Source organism: Lissotriton helveticus, chromosome 2_1 (assembly GCF_964261635.1).
Source record: "Lissotriton helveticus chromosome 2_1, aLisHel1.1, whole genome shotgun sequence".
NCBI lineage: Eukaryota > Metazoa > Chordata > Amphibia > Caudata > Salamandridae > Lissotriton > Lissotriton helveticus.
The window spans coordinates 1,911,873,390-1,911,894,823 of NC_136059.1; the positions used below are offsets into that span (position 1 = coordinate 1,911,873,390).

The 21,434-nt window shown below is 44.8% G+C and overlaps 1 protein-coding gene across 1 annotated transcript in view; it reads left to right on the top strand.

The window, feature by feature from the left end:
• The window catches only part of BBS7 (Bardet-Biedl syndrome 7), a 388,515-nt gene that overhangs the window by 311,314 nt on the left and 55,767 nt on the right, over positions 1-21,434 (top strand). Inside the window, exons 15-17 of the mRNA XM_078676844.1 lie at positions 2,789-2,953; positions 19,253-19,362; positions 19,471-19,574. Coding sequence (XP_078532970.1) covers positions 2,789-2,953; positions 19,253-19,362; positions 19,471-19,574 — 379 coding nt within the window. The remainder of the gene's footprint in view (positions 1-2,788; positions 2,954-19,252; positions 19,363-19,470; positions 19,575-21,434) is intronic.

A 21,434-nucleotide genomic window follows, 5' to 3' on the forward strand; every position in this document is an offset into this window, starting at 1 on the left:
ATACGTGGGACCCTCAAAAAACCTGTCTTAGCCGATCTCAGTGTTCTCTTTGGGGTGTAGTATGTTAGCAGAACCCTGACCATGTAGGATCCCCTGCCTTTATTTTCCCTATGAGCCAGGCATCGTGTCTTAAATTGTATTCTGTTCTCCACTGGGAGCCAGTGAAAGGAGACACAGGGACTCCCAGCGCGGCCCCCTGTGTACCATTGCAATTGAAGTGTACAGTTATAAGCCCCTAGTTTGTAAAAAACTGTAATATGTGTGCATTTATGTGTTCTTACTTTATTGAAAAGGCGCGATCGTCATGGTTAACGTCGTCATTGCAAGATTCCGCATGACCGCAAAAATGGAAAATAGGTCTGAAAGATGTATTTTAAAGAAACTTAGTACGAATAATGAGTTTAAATATGCTTTCAAAGAAGTATGTATCTAGTGATACGTGTAGGGCAATGTTGAGAATGGATTTTTTTTCATCTTATTTTTAGATGTGTTGGTGGTCATTAAATGTCTGCTTTTGTTTTCTGTTTACGCAATGTGTCAGTGGGATCGCAATGCCGTCTCAAAGATCCCCAAAAAGGAAAGTAAAAAAACCTTTAGAAAACAAATTCACAATATTTCGGGTACTAGGGTGGCTTTGACAAGAGCTGTTGCGTTGATTCTGTGTATATGGCTGCTATAAATAGGACCAGATGCAGAGTTTCAGGTTACTTAGAAACATCCTGTTGCTTTCATCTGTAAAGTGAACTCCTTCATTTCTATAAATTTCATGCATGTCAAACCGCAGATTGTAGTTCTAGATACAGCCCATGCGATGGTCTCTGAGAAATGCAGAAACAGTTTTATTAACATGTTTCCTGGCTTAATCAATCTGTGGACGAATTGATTTGACCACTTCCATTTCTGTGTTTGGCAGATATAAGAGTACACCAAGAAAGTGTGAGGGAAAATCTACTTCAGTTTTGCAAAGGTTTCTTTCATTAGGATTTCTAACCCTACCACAGTCAATGTGCCTAGGTCATTGACACCACAGTGAACAATCATGAGGTGATTTGCTTTTGAATCCACAAAGTCAGCGTTTGATGACACTTTAACCCTCTCTGGCCAAACTAAGTAATCTGCACATTTGGCACCCCATGTCCGTATCAATACCTCTCTTTTTTTCTTTATCGCAACCTCTTTAACCCAATAGATATAGCTGTGGCTGTGGGAAGGGTGTTAAAGAGACAGATTTTTTTTTTAAGTTGAGGAGTGATGACACAATTTAAGTAAAGGCTAGTTTTTATTTCCAACTCAGGACTATGTAATAAACTGTTGTGTAGTATTTACATTTCCAAGCAATTAAGCTAAATATAGGTTTGGACTCCCAGGTTACAGGGACATTATTGTTAGGAATTAGCATTTAAAATACCTTAGAAATTTACTGGAAAAAAGGTTACAGGGATGTTATAGTTTTTAAATAGAATTTAAAAAACGTTAGACATTTCCTTGATTTTACTAAATTAAAAAAAAGTGGTGGTAGTTAAGTCGTCAGGCCTTTGTAGCAGGGTGTAGTTCCTGCTATGATGAGTGGGGTAAAGGATGTAGGCCTTAGAGTCAAGTGAGGCCTGCATCCACCATTGGGACCAATGTGCAAGTGAGTACATTACCTGGTCATCTGCAAGCACCCTGTGCAAGTGCTAGGATGCATGGTCAAAAGGCATTGTCCATTCGCTTGAGAATGCCAAGTGGGAGAAATGCCCCTTTACGTTGAGGTTTGCAAAGAATTGCAGTGCTTGTATTACAATTAATAATGCACGACCAGTTGATTCAGACTTTGCATTGGCTTTCCAAAGTCTGAATAGGGCCCCAAAAATAATGTTTATTTTTTAGCCTTCATATTTAGGCAAATGAGTTTATACAATTTGATATCTGTATCCTAGAGTGGGTGAGTGACCTAACCATTTCCTATGAACAATCAAAGTGGCTTATTAAGACTTCCATTCTAAGATTTAAATCTTCAGGAGGTACCCGTGTTACTCATTAATTGTTCCATTGATTTAAATCTGAAGATGTAGCACCAATCTGTTTTGTAATAAAAAAATCTTAACAACACATTTTCCGCTATGTAACATTTGAGGTGGTATTCCTCAGTTGATTTGTTTGGTTGTTCCAAATAATAGTGCATTGACTTGATTGAAATTGTTTTCAATAATTAAACCAATTTCATTGAAGACTTGTAGTTGGTATGTAGTTGTTGGAGTTCTTCTGATTCATTTAGATTTCACATTGCATGTAATTTATAACGTATTGCCAGTTATTTATAACGTATTGCCAGTTGTATTTTCTGCTTACTAAAAAGAATCCCTTGTATCGTTATATTGATGCTAAGACAACTGCATCAATTTAATTTTCTAGCCTTTTACAGCATCAGGAACATGCCTCATAATTTGCTTTCAAAATATTCCATGTGTTTTTGTTTTATGCACAGTACTTACCATGGCATTCTACAGTGTTGGAGGGTTAGTTCTTTTTAGTTCCTCGGTATGTGTGTGCATGTTTAAAAGTGTTGCTATTTGATCGTCATATTTCAGTTTCATATAATTAGCAAACGGATATATATATATATATATGTATATCTCCATTTGCTAATTACCTTAATTTTTTTTTCTTGTAATAACTGTATATTCTATATGTCATGAAAATATTTTAGCAGGGGTCTGTAAGGACAGTGTGGAACACACACCGTTTGTTGAAAACTGCCAACTGTGGTCACCTTTGGTAACTTTTGTCTCTTTTGAACATATTCTAGGCCAATGAATACACTGACTCTTGTTGGGCAGTTCAGCTTTGCTGAGATACACTCCTGGGTTGTGTTTTGCCTGCCGGAAGTGCCAGAAAAAACTCCAGTAGGGGAATCCATCATATTTTACTTCAAGAACACCTTCCTGGACACACAGCTTGAATGCTCATACAGGTACATCCCAGGGTTATTGCTAAGATTTTGCCAAAAATAAAATACTCTTTACGGTTTTGCAGCTACAACATACAGGGCCTTACTTGCAAAGTCTGTTTAAAATACCAAAACGTTCATTTGGAACAGCACCCCATTGGGAATTATTAGATCTGCAGAAACACTGCAGAGCTCTTTACTTTCATCCAGAGATGAAAATGAGGAATTACTGAGGGATTTAACCTTTGAATTGCTGATTCCCTGATAATTGCTCATTTCTTAGTGGGCCTTCAGTGATCCATTTGTAATCGGCTGGATTTTCCCCATTCCAAATTACCGGCATACCACCTGTATTGGCCCATTTATCAGACTACTTATTGTTTTTGGTTTTTTTAAACCTTTTTATTGGATTTTTACCACATTTTAGGATCATTACAGATCGTTGTTGACTATGGTTACATGCAAAGTAATTAAAGACACATTGCCTATACTGAGTCACGGATACAGGCAGTAGATCTTGAGACTGACAGTGTGGCAGGGGCAAGTGATGCTGTGAAGAAACTAGTCCTACCCCCTGAGGGGATTGTCATCCCACATTGGTATCCGCAAGTGAAAATAAAATAGGAGAGGGTGGCAAACTGAACTCGTGGACAAACCAGGGAGGGGTGACAGGGGGTGGAGGCGTTGATAGGCAGGTGGGTGCATGCTATATATATCTATATTCATGGGGTTGCAGGCCTAGGCGAGGCGTGGCCCCTGCGGATCCAGGGGAGAGGCTGTCAATGGTATGTGTTAATGTATATTGTGCATGGGACTTCAGGAGAGGGGGGCGTTTCAGTTGTTTGTCGAAATCTCTGAAGGAATGCGGCCCATTTAGTGGAGATGCGCCATCGGCGTATTCCCCGTACCTATTTGTGTCTGTTTGCATCCTCCACCCAGTGCCCCACTTATGGACTGCTTCCGTCCAAGCTGCCAGAGGAGGCCCTGCGGTTGCCCAGCAATGCATTGCGATTCTCTGTTTCGCCAAAAGAAGGGCCAGGGATGCAAACTGTGTCTGGACTTTTCTATGTTTCTAGCGCTATGAAATTCCTAGTGAGCAGGCTTCCCAGGTGGTGATGTCAAGGAGCCCCATGACCTCCCGCAATGCATTGTGAATGGCGTACCAATAAAGTTGTAGGGTTGGGCAGCTCCAGAACATGTGAAGAAATGTTGCACCTAGGGCCTGGCAGCGTTGACAGGAAAACTGTGATTCTGGTTAGTGGCGCTGAAGTCGTGCTGGTGTCTGGTATGTGTGGTGTAGAATGAAGAATGATATATTTTTAAACCAAGAGTTTCTGGATACTTTATTCAGGAACTCCAGGGCATGCTCCCATTCCTTATCATGTAGTGGCCTCTCAAAATCTTCCTCCCACTGGTGTCTCAGTTGGGTAAGTGGTACGGTCGGATGTTTACGTGTGGCCTTGTATGTCCAGGTGATTAAGTGAAGTCCTGGGCCCATATGCAGTACTATGTGGAGTACTGGGTGTGTCGTAGACTCACCCTCAGACAGGTCCACAATCATTTGCCAGTGGAGAAGGAACTGTCCTCGGGGGAGTCCGGTCTCCTCCAACAATTGGTCAAATAAGAGAGGCTGACTGTGAGCGAAAAGGGACTCTACCTTGAAAATCGAGTGGTCCATCTAGGTCTGTAAGACCTAGGCAGTGTAATGGCTTCTGTGAGAAGTTGGCCTGATATATGATGCTCACTAGTTCTAGTGATCACCTTGTATCAGTCCAAACAACCCTTATGGTGATTGGTTGTAAGTCAACCTTATAGACCAGCTATCCTAATGGTAGCATGGACAAAGCAGTCTTAGGCTAAACTCTTTTGGCATGTGAAGCCAGCTGTTTCACCACAATATAACCCCTTGAATACAAGATGAAAGGACACCACACAGGTTGTTATGAAAATAAACAGTATATTTATTAATAACAACACCTCTGAACTCTTTATGAGGTCAGAGGGCTAAGCACATGACAATCTCTTACGAAAAATACTACAAGTTGCACAAAATTTACAATGGTGCCCTAGGGGCACGACAGACCATATACTAAGTAAGTGGAATGTGAGAGTCGATAAAAGGAATGGAGCTGTCCAGAGGCTGTAGGATCGATGGGACCACGCTACACTAACTTCAGGTAAGTAATAGGAGGCCCACGGAACGCGTGTGCAGAGTGTGAACTCACACGCGAGATGCGTAACAACGTCTATGGACAGTACAGTTCAAGTAAAAGGTAAGTACGGACAATCCTGACTAGTTAGGACAACAACGACTGTGGAATTGGACACTAGGACAGTTAGACTACCCTTGAGCACCGAAATGCTCTTGTTACCTCACTCACGGGCTGCGGGTGCATAGGTGCCAAAGTGTGTCGGGTTCTCGCGTTGAAGTCAATGGAGTCTGAAAGAAAAGATGCTGCAGGCGACCAGGAGGAAGATGTCCGGTGCAATCCAAGGGTGGATTGGTGAAGAAGAGGACCTGAAAGCAGAGGGGACAGTGTTCAAAGTCACTAGCCAGTGACCGGTGTGGAACCAGGAAGGAACCAGGTGCTGTCGTCGCGATCAGGTGAAGAGTGGACGCTTGACTCTGCAGCCACGTGGACCAGGAGGTGTCTTCGACGACCAGGATGGAGGCACGAGCTGTCCCACGCAGGCTCTCGCTGTCGGCGGTGTCAGATCCGGGATTGGACTCAACAGGCCTTGGCAAAGGCAACCCACGCGGTGAAGGGAAAAGACGTCTGGTGCGGACTAGGAGAGTCCGGGGTGCCCCTCTTTTGGAAGGGAGCAAGGGCCAGTCTGGAGCAACCAGACCAGCAGTGAAGATTCAAAGGTTCGTCGTCTAGGAGGCCACTAGCCAGCCGGCAAGTGACCAGACAACGCGTTGAGCAGCAAACAAGCAGAAGGGCCCCACGCAGATCTCGTGGAAGCTGGAGGGCTGATCTTCGGTGCAGGGGCTGCTCGGAGTTGGGGCTTCTCAGTCCCCAAAGCACTTGGTCGAGTTTACCTCGGGAGTCGTGCTGGAAGCGAAGTGCAGGTTCGTTCAAGATGGCCGGTCCCACGTGTCTCGTCGCACCCACGGGTCTCAGCTTTGCTGCAGATGTGAGTTGAGGTCGGAGAGGTCTGGGAATCCGGGTCGACGCTTGATGGTGCCTGCAGTTGCAGGGTGGACACTCCTTGTCCACAAGGGAGATTCTTCAGTCTTCTGTGGAGCAGAACGTCGAAGGCCAGAGTTTCTTCTTGTTGAATAGTTCAGGATAATCTAATTTGGAATGGGACCAACTCCTACCTTTATTCTCCTAAAGGGGGCTGCACTACTGACTAGGTCCCTCCCCTGGGTGGGACCAGGAAGGGGGGTGGCTACACCCCCTATCCTTTGTCTGGTTCCCGCCAGAGCTGGGGCTGGGATGCCCCAGCAACTGGTTTGAACCGGTGTATGCACAGGGCACCTTGTGTGCCCCAGGCATGTCTCATTCCTTTCAGGCCTCCCTATCTCAATACACAAAATCCTGTCTGGGGTGGTGCTAGCACCTCCCAAGGCAGGAAACCCTTTGTCCAAGCCATCCTCGCTGGAAGGACTCCCAGCAGCAGGAGGTCAGACTTGTGTCTGTGGTGGCAGCATCCATTTTGTGATGCTGAGGCTCGAGTTAACTTTAACCGGGGTTCTCAGTTACATACATGTCGTGTCCCTCTAGAAGGGTGGAATGCTACCCCCGTCGCCAGAATTGGCGAGGGGGTAGTATTCCAAATCGTATGACACCTTACTCGACATGTTTTGATAATGTTATACCAGAGTTAGCATTTAACCGCGAGGTTGATAATGCACTTAAGAGTATATGGTATAGCGTTATCATGGAACAGCTATTAGGACTTTGTTCCGCAAGCTGCAAACGGGCTCAGCTCATGCCAGAGCACCATCTCACATAATTCCAAGCACTCTGCCTTCAGGATTGATAAGCTGTGTGCAAAATTTCCTAGGCAGTCAAAAGGCTTTTAAATAAAATAAACAAGTGAAAGACCCAAGCTAAGGACAATTAATTAGCTGAAAAGGCTGATCTAAAATCATCAAATTTTAATAAAAATGAACATATAATTAATACAAAAACAGGCCACCTACGGTGATTCAATAATCATTGAAACTAAATAACACAATAATTAAAAATACAAACAGAATTACATTTAAAAACAAGGTACAGTATAAAATTATGACAGGAACACCAATCATGAGGGTGTCCGACCGAATTAACAATGCATTACTCGACGCGCGTTTCGGCGATTTAACGCCTTCTTCAGGAGCCAAAAAGCAATTTTATAAAAACCAGGGATTAGCTCAGGCAATGCTCATAAGTGAAAAATGATATGTCGAATTGAATCTGATGTAAATACACGTAGACTGCGGTTCTAAGTCGGTTATGTTGTCTGGTGGAAGTTCATATGAAGTACCCGTATCGGAATGAGTCTATAGAGCGATATCTCTAAAACTGGACACTTCTTCTGTGGTGGTGCCGAAAATGATAATCACGACATTCAGACCCAAGGGCCTTGAAAAACCTCTCAATGGAGTTATGCAGTTTAATTGAATTAAAGTTGATCCAAACAATGTGGAATCTAATGTGTCGACATCTGTAGTGGCGGATCGAACCTGGCTGATGTAAGATGTAAAAAATGAAAGCGTCTTCCGTAGCGCGAATGATGCGTCTTCCGTAGCGCGAATGATGCGGCTTGTCGGGTGTCGGGTAGTGATCGATAAGGCCTTCCATAGGAGTGACTGATAGGAATATATGTGTCCATTTTAGGGTTAGATATAGGTATACTATATCTACAGCAAAGGGTGTTTACACCACCTTGCCCCAGCTGTCATGCAGCCAGTTGTGTCAGATTTAGATGGCCAGTCAGGGGTGGCATAATACATGCTTCAGCCCCTGGTAGGCCCTGGGTACACCTATGCCCTGGGTACAGGGACTGATAAGGTGGCCCAGTACCAATTGGTAAATGCACCTAAAGTACATGGTTGTCAATTTAGAGAGAGAACAGCTAGGCTGTGGGTCTGATTAGCAGGCCCACAGCCAGGGAAAGTCGTAAACCAGTGAAGCAAAAAACAAAAATCTGGGGTGACCATAGGATTGCAGACCCCACTCTCCTACAGCTTCTGCCCTGAGGTAGGCCCTCCAGCGGCAGCAGGGGGGTGTATAGACCTTAGTCCACCCCGGTCGATAGGTAGCTACATTTTGGCCAGAGTGACTCTCTTTGCTCCCTTATTTGGGACAGCAGTCGCCGGCTAAGTATCTAGTTCCCGAAAAAGGAGGCGAGGAGGAACGACTAGGAAATTTGTGAGGTGATCGAGTAGGAGAGGTAAAAGGACCATCTTCGCCAAGGCAATTTTCCCTATGGGAGCCAATGGAAGGATTTTGTAGAAACCGATTAGGGCTTGTGTCCCTGCCAGCACCTTACAGTGGTAAAGCTGAACCGCCAGGTAGTGTGGAGCCCAAACATTTCAGGTGAGGCTGGTGTCACCAATGGTGGAAGGTCGGGGCTGAGAGGGTAAATAGAGGATTTTGTCCAGTTGGCTCTCAGCCCGCCTGTGGTAGTGAAATCTGCGAGTGTGGCCGAAATGGGCTCAAGGTTCATTGTGATGTCTCACATATAGAGTAACAGGTAATCCACGTAGAGGGAAACATAATGGGTAACGCCCACTTGTGGAATATCTCAGTCCCTGCCCTCACCCGGAGCCGAACTGCCAGGGTCTGCATCACCAAGGCGAAGAGCAGGGGGAAGAGCGGACCCGGCTAATCATAATGCAGGCCATTTTAGGGTGGTTATCCATTAGGTGGACAATCATTCTGACTCCCTATGGTGTAAATACACATTTGCACAGTTAGATACTTTCTATCTCCACATGTAAAATATTTTCTTTCTTAATTGGGAGAGGATTCATATTTATACAGTGTGGTGTCTCTCCCAACAGATGGGATATCGCCTTATCTCCTATTCCTGTTGCATCTAGTTTAGAAGTATTAGGTTCTGCAGGATTCACTTTCCATCAGTGGTTGTCTGGCTATCAATAATTCTATTAACACATGATGAATGTACATCCGTTTTCCAGCTAGAATTATTTATTGGTAAGTTAACTTTCAGAGTTATCTCCCCTCAAACGTCAAACTTTTGTCTCCGACAAGCAGTAGATATGAAACACATTTTCTTCCCAGGCCTCTTTACTCAGTGATTTGTTTTTCACTGAATAGACCTTTGTTTGGTTGGGTGACATGACAGCCCGTCTAGCACCAACATGAAGCGTGGCCATACCTAAACAGATTGGCCACACCCAAGATGTAGCCGTTCATTTGAGTTAGTCCCCAAGTGTCAAAGAAGCCTTAGCTAGACTTACTCCCAGTATGCCACAACAGCTGAAACCTGTTTCTGTTACTCACTGTGGTTTTACAGTTTAACATAGATTCACCTTTTTTTCCCCAGGGCATACAACCCCAAGCACCACCCTACAGTCCACCATTGCCTCCAAATGAAAAAGCTCTTACATAACTACTCTCGATAGTCCATTGGAATGGAGCATAGTAAAAGCACATTTCAAAGCTGTATAGCAATTCTTGCATCAAGAGAGTGCAGACCGGGTTACTGCCAGCATGAAGATGACCTAGAACTCTGCCACTTTTTAAGGCTGCTCTGTCTGTTGATAGGGACCGGTCTGACTTGGGCTTTTGAGTTACTGATCTAAATCAACATCAATAATTTGTAGCTCTCTTGGGATGGTGGAAAGGGTACTGGTCTTTTGAACTCATTTGGAGAATGAGGTAAGCCGTACCTTTGGGTGCTGGGACCTAGGTGGTGTGTGCCTTCTCATCCCAGCCTTTCCTCCAATGGACTGAATATGTAAATTCACAGCCCATGGTCAAAAGTCTCCCATGAACACAACAGCAGTGAGAAAACTAACTGAGGTTAAGGATAGCATTGGATTCCTTGAGGATGCCAGCTCCATTATTGAACCCAGCTGAATTTCAGAATAAAAAATCTTTTTTGTCTCTGAGTGGCCAACAGCACCCCCAGATAAAGCCCACTTGATGAGGTGCCATATTAGCTTAACTCTTTGCAGTCTATCATTCGGGGCCTGCATTGGTTGCACTAAAACAAGACCTTGCAACAGTGATGCTATGCCGTTTACACTGACTCATGAGACCACGAGCTCTTTTGGTCTGACTTTTGAGGACTCCAGCTCTTTTGGGCCAGATTCTTCCAAAGATATTATGGATAGGGGATGAAAAATGTGATAAAAAAGAGGCTCTTTTTTGGATGAGCCTTTGTGTTTGTATCTTTCCTTTTTTGTGTGCATCTGGCTATTCATCTAGTTGTTGTGTGCTTTTTCTACTCTAGGCCCAGGCAAGGATCAAATTGTTCCCATAATACCCCCATAGGTGAAGAATTCTAATACTGTGATTCATTAAGGAAATATTTAAGATTTCCAGAATTATTTGCTTATCGTTTATAATGAAAACATGTGAACATGGTATCCTAAGGTCATCAGGTTGGACTGCAGCTTCTTACTGCCATATTTGACCATTCTGACACTGACACATTACATTTCTGTAAGTGGACAAGAATTTCTGAATTCTTCTTTTTCCTAATGCACTCTATGAAATTGAATGCTTCTTCATCTCTTGTCTGTATGCTTTTTGCCCTACAGACAGATGAGGTTGTCATGGGGGGGGGGGGGCGTGACCTGGAGCCGCTGTGAGTGGAAGCGGGCTGCAGAGCGCCGGCCGGCATATCCCCAGTGAACACTTATCCTGAGCCCCGGGCGCATTAATTTTCAGTCCATTAAGCAGTGGACTATTCCCGGAGCACACCACTCCAACAAACACTGCCCAGCGGTCCTGCTTGGTGTGGATAACGGTAGGAATCTGTCTCAGAGCAAGCGGCCCAAGCAAAGCAAGATGGTGTTCGGAAGGAGGAAGGGCAGTTAACTTCCGAGAGCGTGGCCGAAGATCGGGGAGACGGTGACCGATGAACTTCGCAGTGGACAGCAGTGGAGGAAATCGGAAGCGAAGACGCTGGGCCCCAAGAGTTGGCCGCCGAAGAACTAACAGGGTTCATCAGGTGAATCGCGGCAGGACTGAGACAAGGTCTGTGACCGCTTCTGTATAACTGAGAAGCCTGCTCTAGCAGAGATATACAGGTGGGGGCTGCTATTCCTGGCCGAGAGGCAGGTGGTAACGACCTGGAGGCAGAAGAAAGGAGCCCCCCCCTCTTATTGACATAAGTGTAGGGAGCAGATGAGGATGGGCAACTTGCCGAGGGACAATTGGGTAGCCGGGAAGGCTGGTGCAGTTAGGCAGCACCAAGGAATAGAAATACGGCGGACCAGGCTTAAGAGGGCCTTCCCAGAGCCTCATGGTAGGCTGTGTGGCGCAGGAGAGCGGCGAGCATTGACATGAAGTGGTGCGAGTGCTGGAGGGGCCCACCCACTTAGATAGAGACCCCCGGAGCCTGTGCTGGCACTGTGCCCAGGAGGAATCAAGGTGGGCACGGCGAGAAAGAGTAGGCCACAAGACTTAGACCAATATTCAAGGGACAGCGACCCTAAATGCTGGTGGGCAGACAGCGACCCAAGCACAGTGAAAGCGGAGAGGCCCCTCATAACCCTTTGGTGCCTTCTGTGTGAAGAAACAGAGGGGAGAAGACCGGCAGGAGGCTGGGCAATTTGCCCACACTAGCAGTGGGCACCCAGTAGGAGAGCAGGAAATATCCGCCTGAGTACAGTACAGGAAATAGCCTGGCAGTCTGGCGCCCTCAGCATGGGAGCACAGGAATCCAGATGGACGGTGAAGAGGAGAGTGTGGAGTCGGGGAAAGAGGCGACTGCCATGAGCCCCACCCTGACAGATCTCATGCAGGCTATTATGGCTCCCAGAGAATCCCTTGAGGCTAAAATTGATGCGATTGGGACCGATTTAAGCCTGCTGAAGGATGGCCACCGCAAGCTTAAAGAATGCATGACGTCTACTGAAAAAGCGCTCACTGCTCTCCCTGAAGCAGTAGTCACACTCCAAAAATCACTTGGCGCGGTCGAGGCCCAGGTCAAAGTTCTTGAAGCGCAAGCCGAAGACAATGAAGGGAGATCACATAGAAACAATCTACGGATAACAGGAGTACCTGAAAAACAGAGGGCACGGACATGGTATGTTTTCTCGAGGAGTGGGTTAGAATTGAAGTAGCTCCAGATGGACTATTTCTCTTCTACGCACTGGAGCAGGCTCACAGGGTACCGGCCTGACCACCCCGACCTGGAACCCCTCCCCGACCCATAGTGGCGCAACACCTTCACTTTCGAGACCGTGATCATGTGCTGTACAAATCTTGTCAAAACAAGACCTGCAAATAGATAATAGCAAAGTCATGATTTTTCCAGACTTAACCTGGGAAGTGCATCGACAAAGAGCCTCATTCTTAGCCTTCAAAAAGAAACTACGGCAGCTGCAAATTCCCTATGCAATGTTATTCCCAACTCGACTGAGAGTGGCAGATCAAGCGGGAGTGCAGTTCTTTGTTACACTTCAGGCAGCATTGGAGTGGCTGGATACTGGACTAAACCGGAGTAGGTGTACTACTTCACCAGAACATTCACAGCAGCCCGCAGAGAAGAACAAGAACATAGCCCGTGTGTCATCCTCCAGGGAGGCCAGATCCGAGCGGTGCAAAGCATTGCAAGAGGCGGCGTAACTTACCCAGGGGGATCCAGTCCTGCATCGAGCAAGAGTGGACGGGATGCGGACAGATCAGATGAATCATTGGCTGCCAGTGCTCACGAAGATTCAGACGCGGAATTACCGAAGGTCACACCCCAAACGGCGGATGATATTGCTTGAGGGGAAAGAGCTGGGGGGAAGAAATGGCTGTTCCTCGTGCCGCCTGCGGACCTGAAACTGAGTAGGAGGACGTAGGAGTCGCAACTCCTATTGGCCAGAACACAAGAACTGTCTAGTATGCTCGGGCTGATACTATACTAGATGAAGCATTAGGCGGTATGGCTTGGTGGGGCTCTGAGGCCTGCAGGGTAGGCTACATAACCCCATAACCATCAGAGAACCTTTTCTTGGAGTTTATTTCGAGTTTGGATGGAAACTTGTTTGTTTGTACCTGTCCTGGGGAGGGGGAGTTGGGGTTCTTCTTTTTCTTGGGGGTTATTTCTAGGCGCCAGGCCTGTCACACATAAAGAGGTTACCGGAGAGGAGATGAAATCAGCCCAATGGTACCTCCCATAGATCTTAAATGTATATCTTTGAATATACGGGGGATGCATACATTGTCGAGACGTCATAGAATACATGCCTACTTAGTAAGAAGAGGGCTACAAATTGCGTTACTTCAGGAGACGCACGTTATGGAAAAAGAGGGAGTAGCGCTACAGCGCAGATGAAGAGGTCAGGTGTACTATACCAGTTACTCTGCATTTGCAAGGGGTTGTCCTGATTTGGGTGAGGGCTGGAGTACCCTTCCAGTGTACGAGCCAAATGATTGACCCGGAGGGAAGTTATATCATACTCTCAGGTAGATTGGATGGCAGGGATGTAACCTTGGGTAGTCGTTATGGATCTAATATGGAGCAGGCCTAGTACTTGGCCCAGCTCTCCAGAACGCTGGCCCCGGTGCTGACGGGCTCAGTAATATTAGGAGGAGACTTTAATTATGTCACAGATGTGGGATTGGACCGCTCTCACCCACTGCTCCCTGATGCTCCTACACACAAGCTAGCAGAGGAGCGCCGAAATTGGCAGCAAAGGTCGGGACTGGTGGACTCCTGGAGGGCGCAACACCCTGGGGACAAGGATCATTCCTTTTTTTCGCACTACACAAACTCCACGTCAGACTAGATTCTATACTATGCTCTCCTGACATTCATGAGTGTGTGCAAACTAGCGAATAGCTCGCTAAAAGAATCTCGGACCATAACCCAGTATTACCGGGACTAATCTGGTCTTGTGAGAAACCTAAAATCCCGAATTGGCAACTGAGACCAGAAGTGTTGGAAGATTAGGTCTTCCAAACGACAGTGGGTACGGCAATGGGGCAATATTTCAAAGTAAACACCAACACGGCGACAACTAATTTAATAGAGTGGGACGCCTTTAAGTCAGTTATTCGGGCACTGTATTTCGAAGTCATTGGGGGTACGGAAGATACTACTACAGGACACTTTAGCGTCTGAGCCGAAGCTCCGAGACCTAATGAGGGAAAGGCCGGAAAAGAGAGAAAAGCAGGAAGAGCTCCTGACAGCTAAAGAAGCAGTGGCCGAGCAAGTTGAGAGGCTACGCTGGTTCGATTATTAAAATTTATGTAGTTAGAGCTCATTCTGAAAGGGATAAATCTGGGGCCTTGTTGCCCTGGTTGGCTAACCCGGCCAGGAGGGAGTCGGTAACATTAGAGCTGAAAGTACAGGGAACAGGGAGGAGAGACCTTACACCGCCAGCAGTATATTAACAATAGATTCTTGGAATTCTACATTGACTTATATTAGAACAGACTGTTCCCAACGAATGAAGACCTGGCTGACTTTATAGGTGACATGGAGCTCCCGGTGGTGTCTGAAGAAATAGCAGAGACCCTGGGGGAGGATATTGAGAAGAGTGAGGTGAGGGGGGCCATAAAGAACAAGGCCAGAAATAAGACCCCAGGAACGGTCTGACTCTCGGTGAAGTTTTACTCGACATATGCTGACCTACTGGCCCCCAGACTAGTAGAATTATACAATCGGGAAAACAGGAGGGGGATCTTCCCAGTACAATGAAAGAGGCGGTATTTATACCACTGCTAAAGCCAAGAAAGCCAGCATGGGACACAGCGGCCTACCGGCTGCTGTCTATGTTCAACCTAGACTATAAAATTCTTCGGATACTGAAACTCACCGTCTCCCGCATATGTCAAAATTGATACACCACGACCAGGCGGGCTTCATTCCCGCCAGAAATACGGCATAAAATGTCAGACGGCTGCTACGCGTCCTAGAGGCTAGATCCAACTGTGAGGCCGACAAGACCATTTTTGCAGTGAATTTTGAAAAGGCCTTTGATAGCCTGGAATGGAATTACCTCTTAGAGGTGATGAAGAGATTTGGATTGGGGCCTGAATTCATTAAGTGGTCGGCTCTGCTCTATCAAGACTCTACTGCCCGAGTCAAGATGGGCAGACTGATCTCTGACATCTTTAGAATAGAACGGGTGTGTCCGTTGTTGCCCCTGCTGTTTGCCCTGGCCATGGAGCTGATGGCAGCCAGGGCTTGTACAGGCCAATATTTTCAAGGATTAGAGGTGGCCGGACAAATTCATTATATTGCATTATATGCAGATGACTTGCTGTTAATCCTTGCAGATGTGTAAGAAGCGCTCAGAGGGGCTAAAGAGTTTCTCCACGGCCTGGGGCAAGTGGCGGACCTAAAGGTAAACTGGACAAAGTCATGCCTCTTTTCTGTCAGAGCGAATAGGGTGGGCCCACAGGAGTCGGAAAATGTACGGTGGGAAATTCACTGCTTGACGGACTTGGGCACCCAGATATATCACACTCAAGGAGACTTATTGGAAGGGAACGTAGGGAGAGCAATGAGAGGAGTTAAGAGCAGTTTCGACTTCTGGAGGACCCTGCCTCTAGCAGTGGCGGGTAGAATTGCCCTCCTGAAGATGGTGACGCTGTCAAGGCTATTGTATTACTACGGAGCACTGCCGGTTTGGATCCCAGTGCGAATGTTTCAGCAACATAAATCACTGGTGACTACGTTCATATGGGACTCCAGTAGACTGAGGGTAGCACTCACCACCCTTATACGGCCAAAAGCAGAGGGGGGGCTAGCAGTCCCTGACTTCGAGTACTATTACATAACAGCACAAATACAGTGGCTCACAAAGTGGGTGGGAGGCAATCTCAGGGGGACAGGAGAGCAGAGAGATGGTGCCCCAAGCTTGCGACTATTATCGCGAGTAGTACTGAGACTCCCTAGCCGGGACTGTGATACCCCCACTGAACTAAAGATAGCACACAAGTGTTGGAATAGGAGCCTGAGATGACCCAAGATTAAGCACCCCTACGCACCAGAGATTCCGTTGGTCATGTGTGAATCTCTACCTCATGGAGGCGACTGGCGAAGATTGGAAGCCTGGAGAACTCTAGGAATATCCACAATGGGAGACCTATATGATGAGGGTAATCTGATCCTTTTTAACGATCTTAGGGAAGGATATGATATAGCTTGCCGGGGGAGCTGGAGGTTGTTGCATACAGCCCTTACAGCAGCAGTAAGGTAACACTGAAGGGAGGGACTCACAGAACCAAAGACTTCGACAGGATGCCAAATTTTTAATTGATAAATGTTTACGTGCTGCACAGGGCCTACCTTACTCCTGTTAAGATCAGTAAATAATTTAATAAGCAAACAGCTGCCTGCCCATGCTGCAATAGAATAGCGGCAGAATGTTTACACATGTTTTGGAGCTGCCCGATTCTAGGGGACTTTTGGGAGAAGGTAACCACGATCATGGCGGATGTGACTGATGAAGAGATAGCCAATACATCTGGCTACTGCCTTTTGCACTGGTTACCCCACACCACTAAGAACAAAGTAACAATCAGGTTCCAGGACCGTGGCCTGGTCTTGGCTAAAAGAGATATTACCAGTCACTGGAAATCGAGGGATGGCCCTAACACGCTTAGGTGGAAAAAATAATTTATAAAATCGGCAGAGTGTGAGGGTACCGTTAGATTGCAAACAGCTAAGAGGACGGGGAGTGAAAAGGCACTGGAGACAGCTAGGCCATGGGCAGGGTTGCTGGACTTGTTGAAGAACCCGGAGAATATGGGAGATGAGGACCAAGTGGGAGGGGCCCCTGATGACGATGGCTGAACCCTGGGTACTAAACTTTATCAAAGCAGTGGGCACACGACTGTTATATCCCCTCTAGTAGTCCGGATACGAGTTGAGAACCATACCAGTAGCCAATACAACCAGCAGTAGATTATCCTCAGATTAGCTAGATAGAAGTTTGGCTACACGTGACACGCCTGGGGGGAACTGTTGGGGTTGGTTTATAAAGTTTAGTAGTGAATACAGGATCTAAAAGGACTGAACGATTGCACTGATCTTACATCAATTAATATCACCTTCCTAGGGGGTTATTGAGAATAAAGGTGCTGGGTCACACAAATGGGAACTCTGAATATAGAAGGCATATACCTGTAGACCATTGTGGAATATAGCTTAAAGTAAGTAACTTCCAATGCTAATCTACTTTGTTGACTATCAGTAAATTCAATAAAAATCTGTTTACAAAAAAAGATGAGGTTGTCAAAAGCCAACAGCCTGTAGGATAAAACTGAGTCAGGCCAGCACCCTGCAAACTGTTAGCAATTTTGGCTAGCTCGTCCAGCTAGAACAGATTAATATGTAAATTTGATGGATTTTGTATCTTTCACAGCTGTAAGACTTCATAGAAGGTGGGACAACTGGTAAGCAAATGAAACACCCCAGTTTCTGTGACATGGACTTTATCTACTTCCTGAGACACACAAGTCCAAAAAGTATAGCTTACTTTTGCCTTGCTGCCTGTGCAAAAAAAAGAAAATCTCATGTTGGCTCCCCTTGCTGTAAAAGATGATAAGACTTCTTTGTACTTTCAAAAATATGGATTTATCACCACAGAGCCAGGAATACAGTTTCTCTTCCCTACCTACATTTAGTTTGTCGGGCATTGAGAAATTATGGTGAGCAAAAAAACAATGGATTTAGGCCCAGATCTCTGTACGGAGGTGAATGTATGACATTGTTCTGCATTTTGTCCATCAATTGTTCTTTTTGCATTGAGAAATTCTTGGCCTCGGGCGAGAAAGGTGCTCCCAGAGAATGTACCTGAGAGCTTCTTTTTCATTTTCTTTGCTGTAGAAAAGATGATTGGAGGATTGTGCAACCTTTTTCCTCATTCTCCATCTGTCCAAGCAGAAGTTCACCATGGTGATCTTAATGCAAAGTCCAGCCTCCCCTAAGATTGGATACTGACTCACTATGGCAGATCTTCAATAGGTATATTTTTCTATGGCAACCCATTTTCTTGGGCTCCTGAGACATTCGTGGTTACTGTTCAGTATCTTCATGAGTAATGTTCTTTCTCACTGGGATCCCATTGCATACATACAATTGCACTGCAGCTGAGTATCTGAGTTACTCCATTCGTGCATTTGACTCTCTCAGGGTAACAAGGGGCAAGTATTTAAGGCTTACTCTGGGAGGTAAAGGGACTCAGAAACTACCAACCAATAACTTCAGTGTTCACTCAGTACTTTATCTCAAGAAGAAAAAGTATTTTTTTAACAGGTAGTTAAATACAATAGTTACAATTAGAATAAACAAATAAAGAATAAAACAAATGCTAGCGCCTTTATGGGGCTGAGATAGAATCCAAAAATGTTGTTGTCACTCCTTTGCACTAGGTGATAGATTTTCTCTAATATCAGCTTATGGTCACTGTTGCAGGTTCTGATGCAACCTAGGGCACCACACAGAATAACTTAGTAGGGTGACACCTAAGCTGCTGAGTTTCACACAAACATTCTGGAACCCATAAAACTCCTCACCCGAACAACAGAGAGCCTACCCCAAGTGAAGTCACATGTGCTCGCAAAGATCCGGCGATGAAGTGGTGACTGAGTTTCCATTCACCAGTTTTCACTTAGGGATGTAATCCAAACGTTACTAGTATTCTAAAATCCTCGTGGGACGCCACTGTGGGCTAGGTGTAATAGAGAACCAACACACACTGAGTCCCAAGGGTCCCTGAAGCTTCAGAGGCCAGTTTTTCTACTCGCTGTTCCCCATTTATCGGGTTAATAGGGTCAGTTTTAGCATTAATTCGGCAAAAAAGCAATTCCCATTGGTTCCCTTGTTCAAAAAAATCTATGACCGAAGTATGGCTGTTCAGAGGTCAGCTTGCCAAAATCTGAAATCCTCTCCAACATGGCATCTCATTTCATAGTTTATCCTTCCACTGTTTCCTAGTTAATTTCTGACACATTTATTTATCTAAAATCTAATTCTTAATTGTCCTGATTTATGATCCATCCGACCTCTCACTCTCAGGTGCTTGGATACTCTGCTGATTTTTAGCATAATATATACCCAAACAGAGCTAAACATTTGAAAATGTATAGTGTATAACAGGCTTATGAGGGATAATGATTGGTATGAATTCTAAGTATTCTGTTATTACACAAGGCACTTATTTTTTTAACTTCTGTTTTTTAGGAAAGGAGAGGGCTTTTTCAAATCAGAAAACATCTCAACAATATCAATTCTTAAAGATGTACTCTCTAAAGAAGCCACAAAAAGAAAAGTGAATCTTAATATTACCTATGGTATGGATGGCTTTGTAATTGCCTTTCGATTTCATTTTTTCTACCGTATGTGAAATGTATTACAGTTTTTGGATTAAAAAGTGTTTCTATCCTTTCTGTTTTGTCCAGATATAAACGAGGACTCTGTAAGTCACACTTTAAAGATGATCCATCCAAAACTGGAGTACCAGCTTTTGTTAGCCAAAAAAGTGCAGTTAATTGATGGTTTAAAAGTAGGTATATATTTCTTTCTTCACTGGCCCTTACATTGTATTCTGACTACAATGAATGTTGACTAATCAGATTATCCATGATTCTGAAGAAAACCTAAGAAGAAAACTTCGGAACCATACAACATACGCTATTGTTAAATACTACTCTTCTGGCAGAGGCATGGTCAGCTGGTCAATGGAAAAGATAGAGTGCATTGCAGTTTGTTTCTATGCTCTTATTCTGGATTACATTTGGCTCCTTTTGATAAAGGATCTCCTTGTGGGGAAAGGAGATGCACTGTAGATCCTGGCCGTTTTTGTGAGGATTAGTAGCCAAGTAATCTTATGTGGGCACTACAATTCTGTTTGTATGCATAAATGTAATATGGCAAGGTGACTTGAGACCCTCAAAATTATGAATTGGGCTATGCACCCGGAGTTAAATTCAAGCACATTCAAGGAGAAGAGCTGGCGACTCAAAAGAGTAGCACTAACCATGCTGAGAAATTAAGGAAGACAGATTGAGGTCTAGTAAGCAGAGCACTTTCCTGTGTGAGCCCTGTCCACAATTTACCAGAGTGTAGAGGCATCCATGGGTTGGTCAGGCATGGAGGATCCCCCAGCGCAGGAGTCTCTGTATATGAAAGGCAGGACATGCAGAGTGATGCAAAGTCCTTAGACTTATTGAACTTCCCATGACATGTACATGAAGGCAGCAGTCAGCCTTCACAAAGATGGGCTGTGCGTATAGAGCCAGATAGGAGGACCCGCATAACCTGTTTTACTACAAATGTATGCTGTTTGAGGGATAATCAATGGCTGAAATAAACTAAAATATGGATTAAAATCATTGTCTGCAGAAACAGGGGTGCTCTGGTCAGAGAGGGTAAAGAATAGTGATCTGTCCTCCAGATTTCATGCAGATATTGGGGAAGGAACCGCTGACTCAGGAGTTGATTGGACTTAATGTAAAGCCTTTTCTTGGGGGTCTGCAACAGTCAGTGGTCACTTGACCGAGTCTCTGGTAGACCAACGGTGTCCATTGGATTCCTATTGGATAATCAGGTTACATCCTTAAAGCTCTTGGCTTTCCAGGGGGAAGCGGGCAAGGTTATCTGTAGGAGGTGATAGGAGGCAGAAACTCAACTAGATGACAAAGTAAATAAGACGTAAGAAATTCAATGTACAGTTGATGCTGCATCTTCAAAGACGAGCGATGGTTCATACCTAATGGTAGATGACTTTTACTGCTGGGGCCCATTTGTTCTGAAAGTTATTAATATGGTTATTGAGTCCAGAAATGCAACTGATGCTTGGGAGACTGCTTTAATAGTTGCTGTCAATAGAGCGGACGCATCAATCCCTAGTAAGTGTTGACCAATTTCCCTAATTGATCCGCTAATAAAATTAATGGCCAAAGTTATCTACAGCTGTATCTTAGTATGATTAGAGGATAAGAGCTACTCTATAGAGCCCAAGTGAAATTATTTTATAGGTCAGAATAACTTAGAACAATATTAACAACTTCTTTCATGATAAGCAGATATGTAACCTAAAGAAATCTAAGATGCATCTTTACGTTTGAAAATGTTTGTTAATATTATAATGATAATTATTAACATGTCGTTATTATCAGTATCATTATCATACGCAGCACATACTGTAATGAATTACTAGTTCTAAAATATTAACAATATGAACTACATATACATTTTGTAAAAAGAACAAATGGAAACAGTAAAGAACAAAAAGAAGGAGAAAGAAATATGTCACTTAATAAATATTTTCCTTTAAATCTAGAGCAACATCTGTCAATAAAAGTACCAATGCTTTGTACCTGCCTGAAAATGGTCACATTCCGCATCACCAGGCTTTATCAAT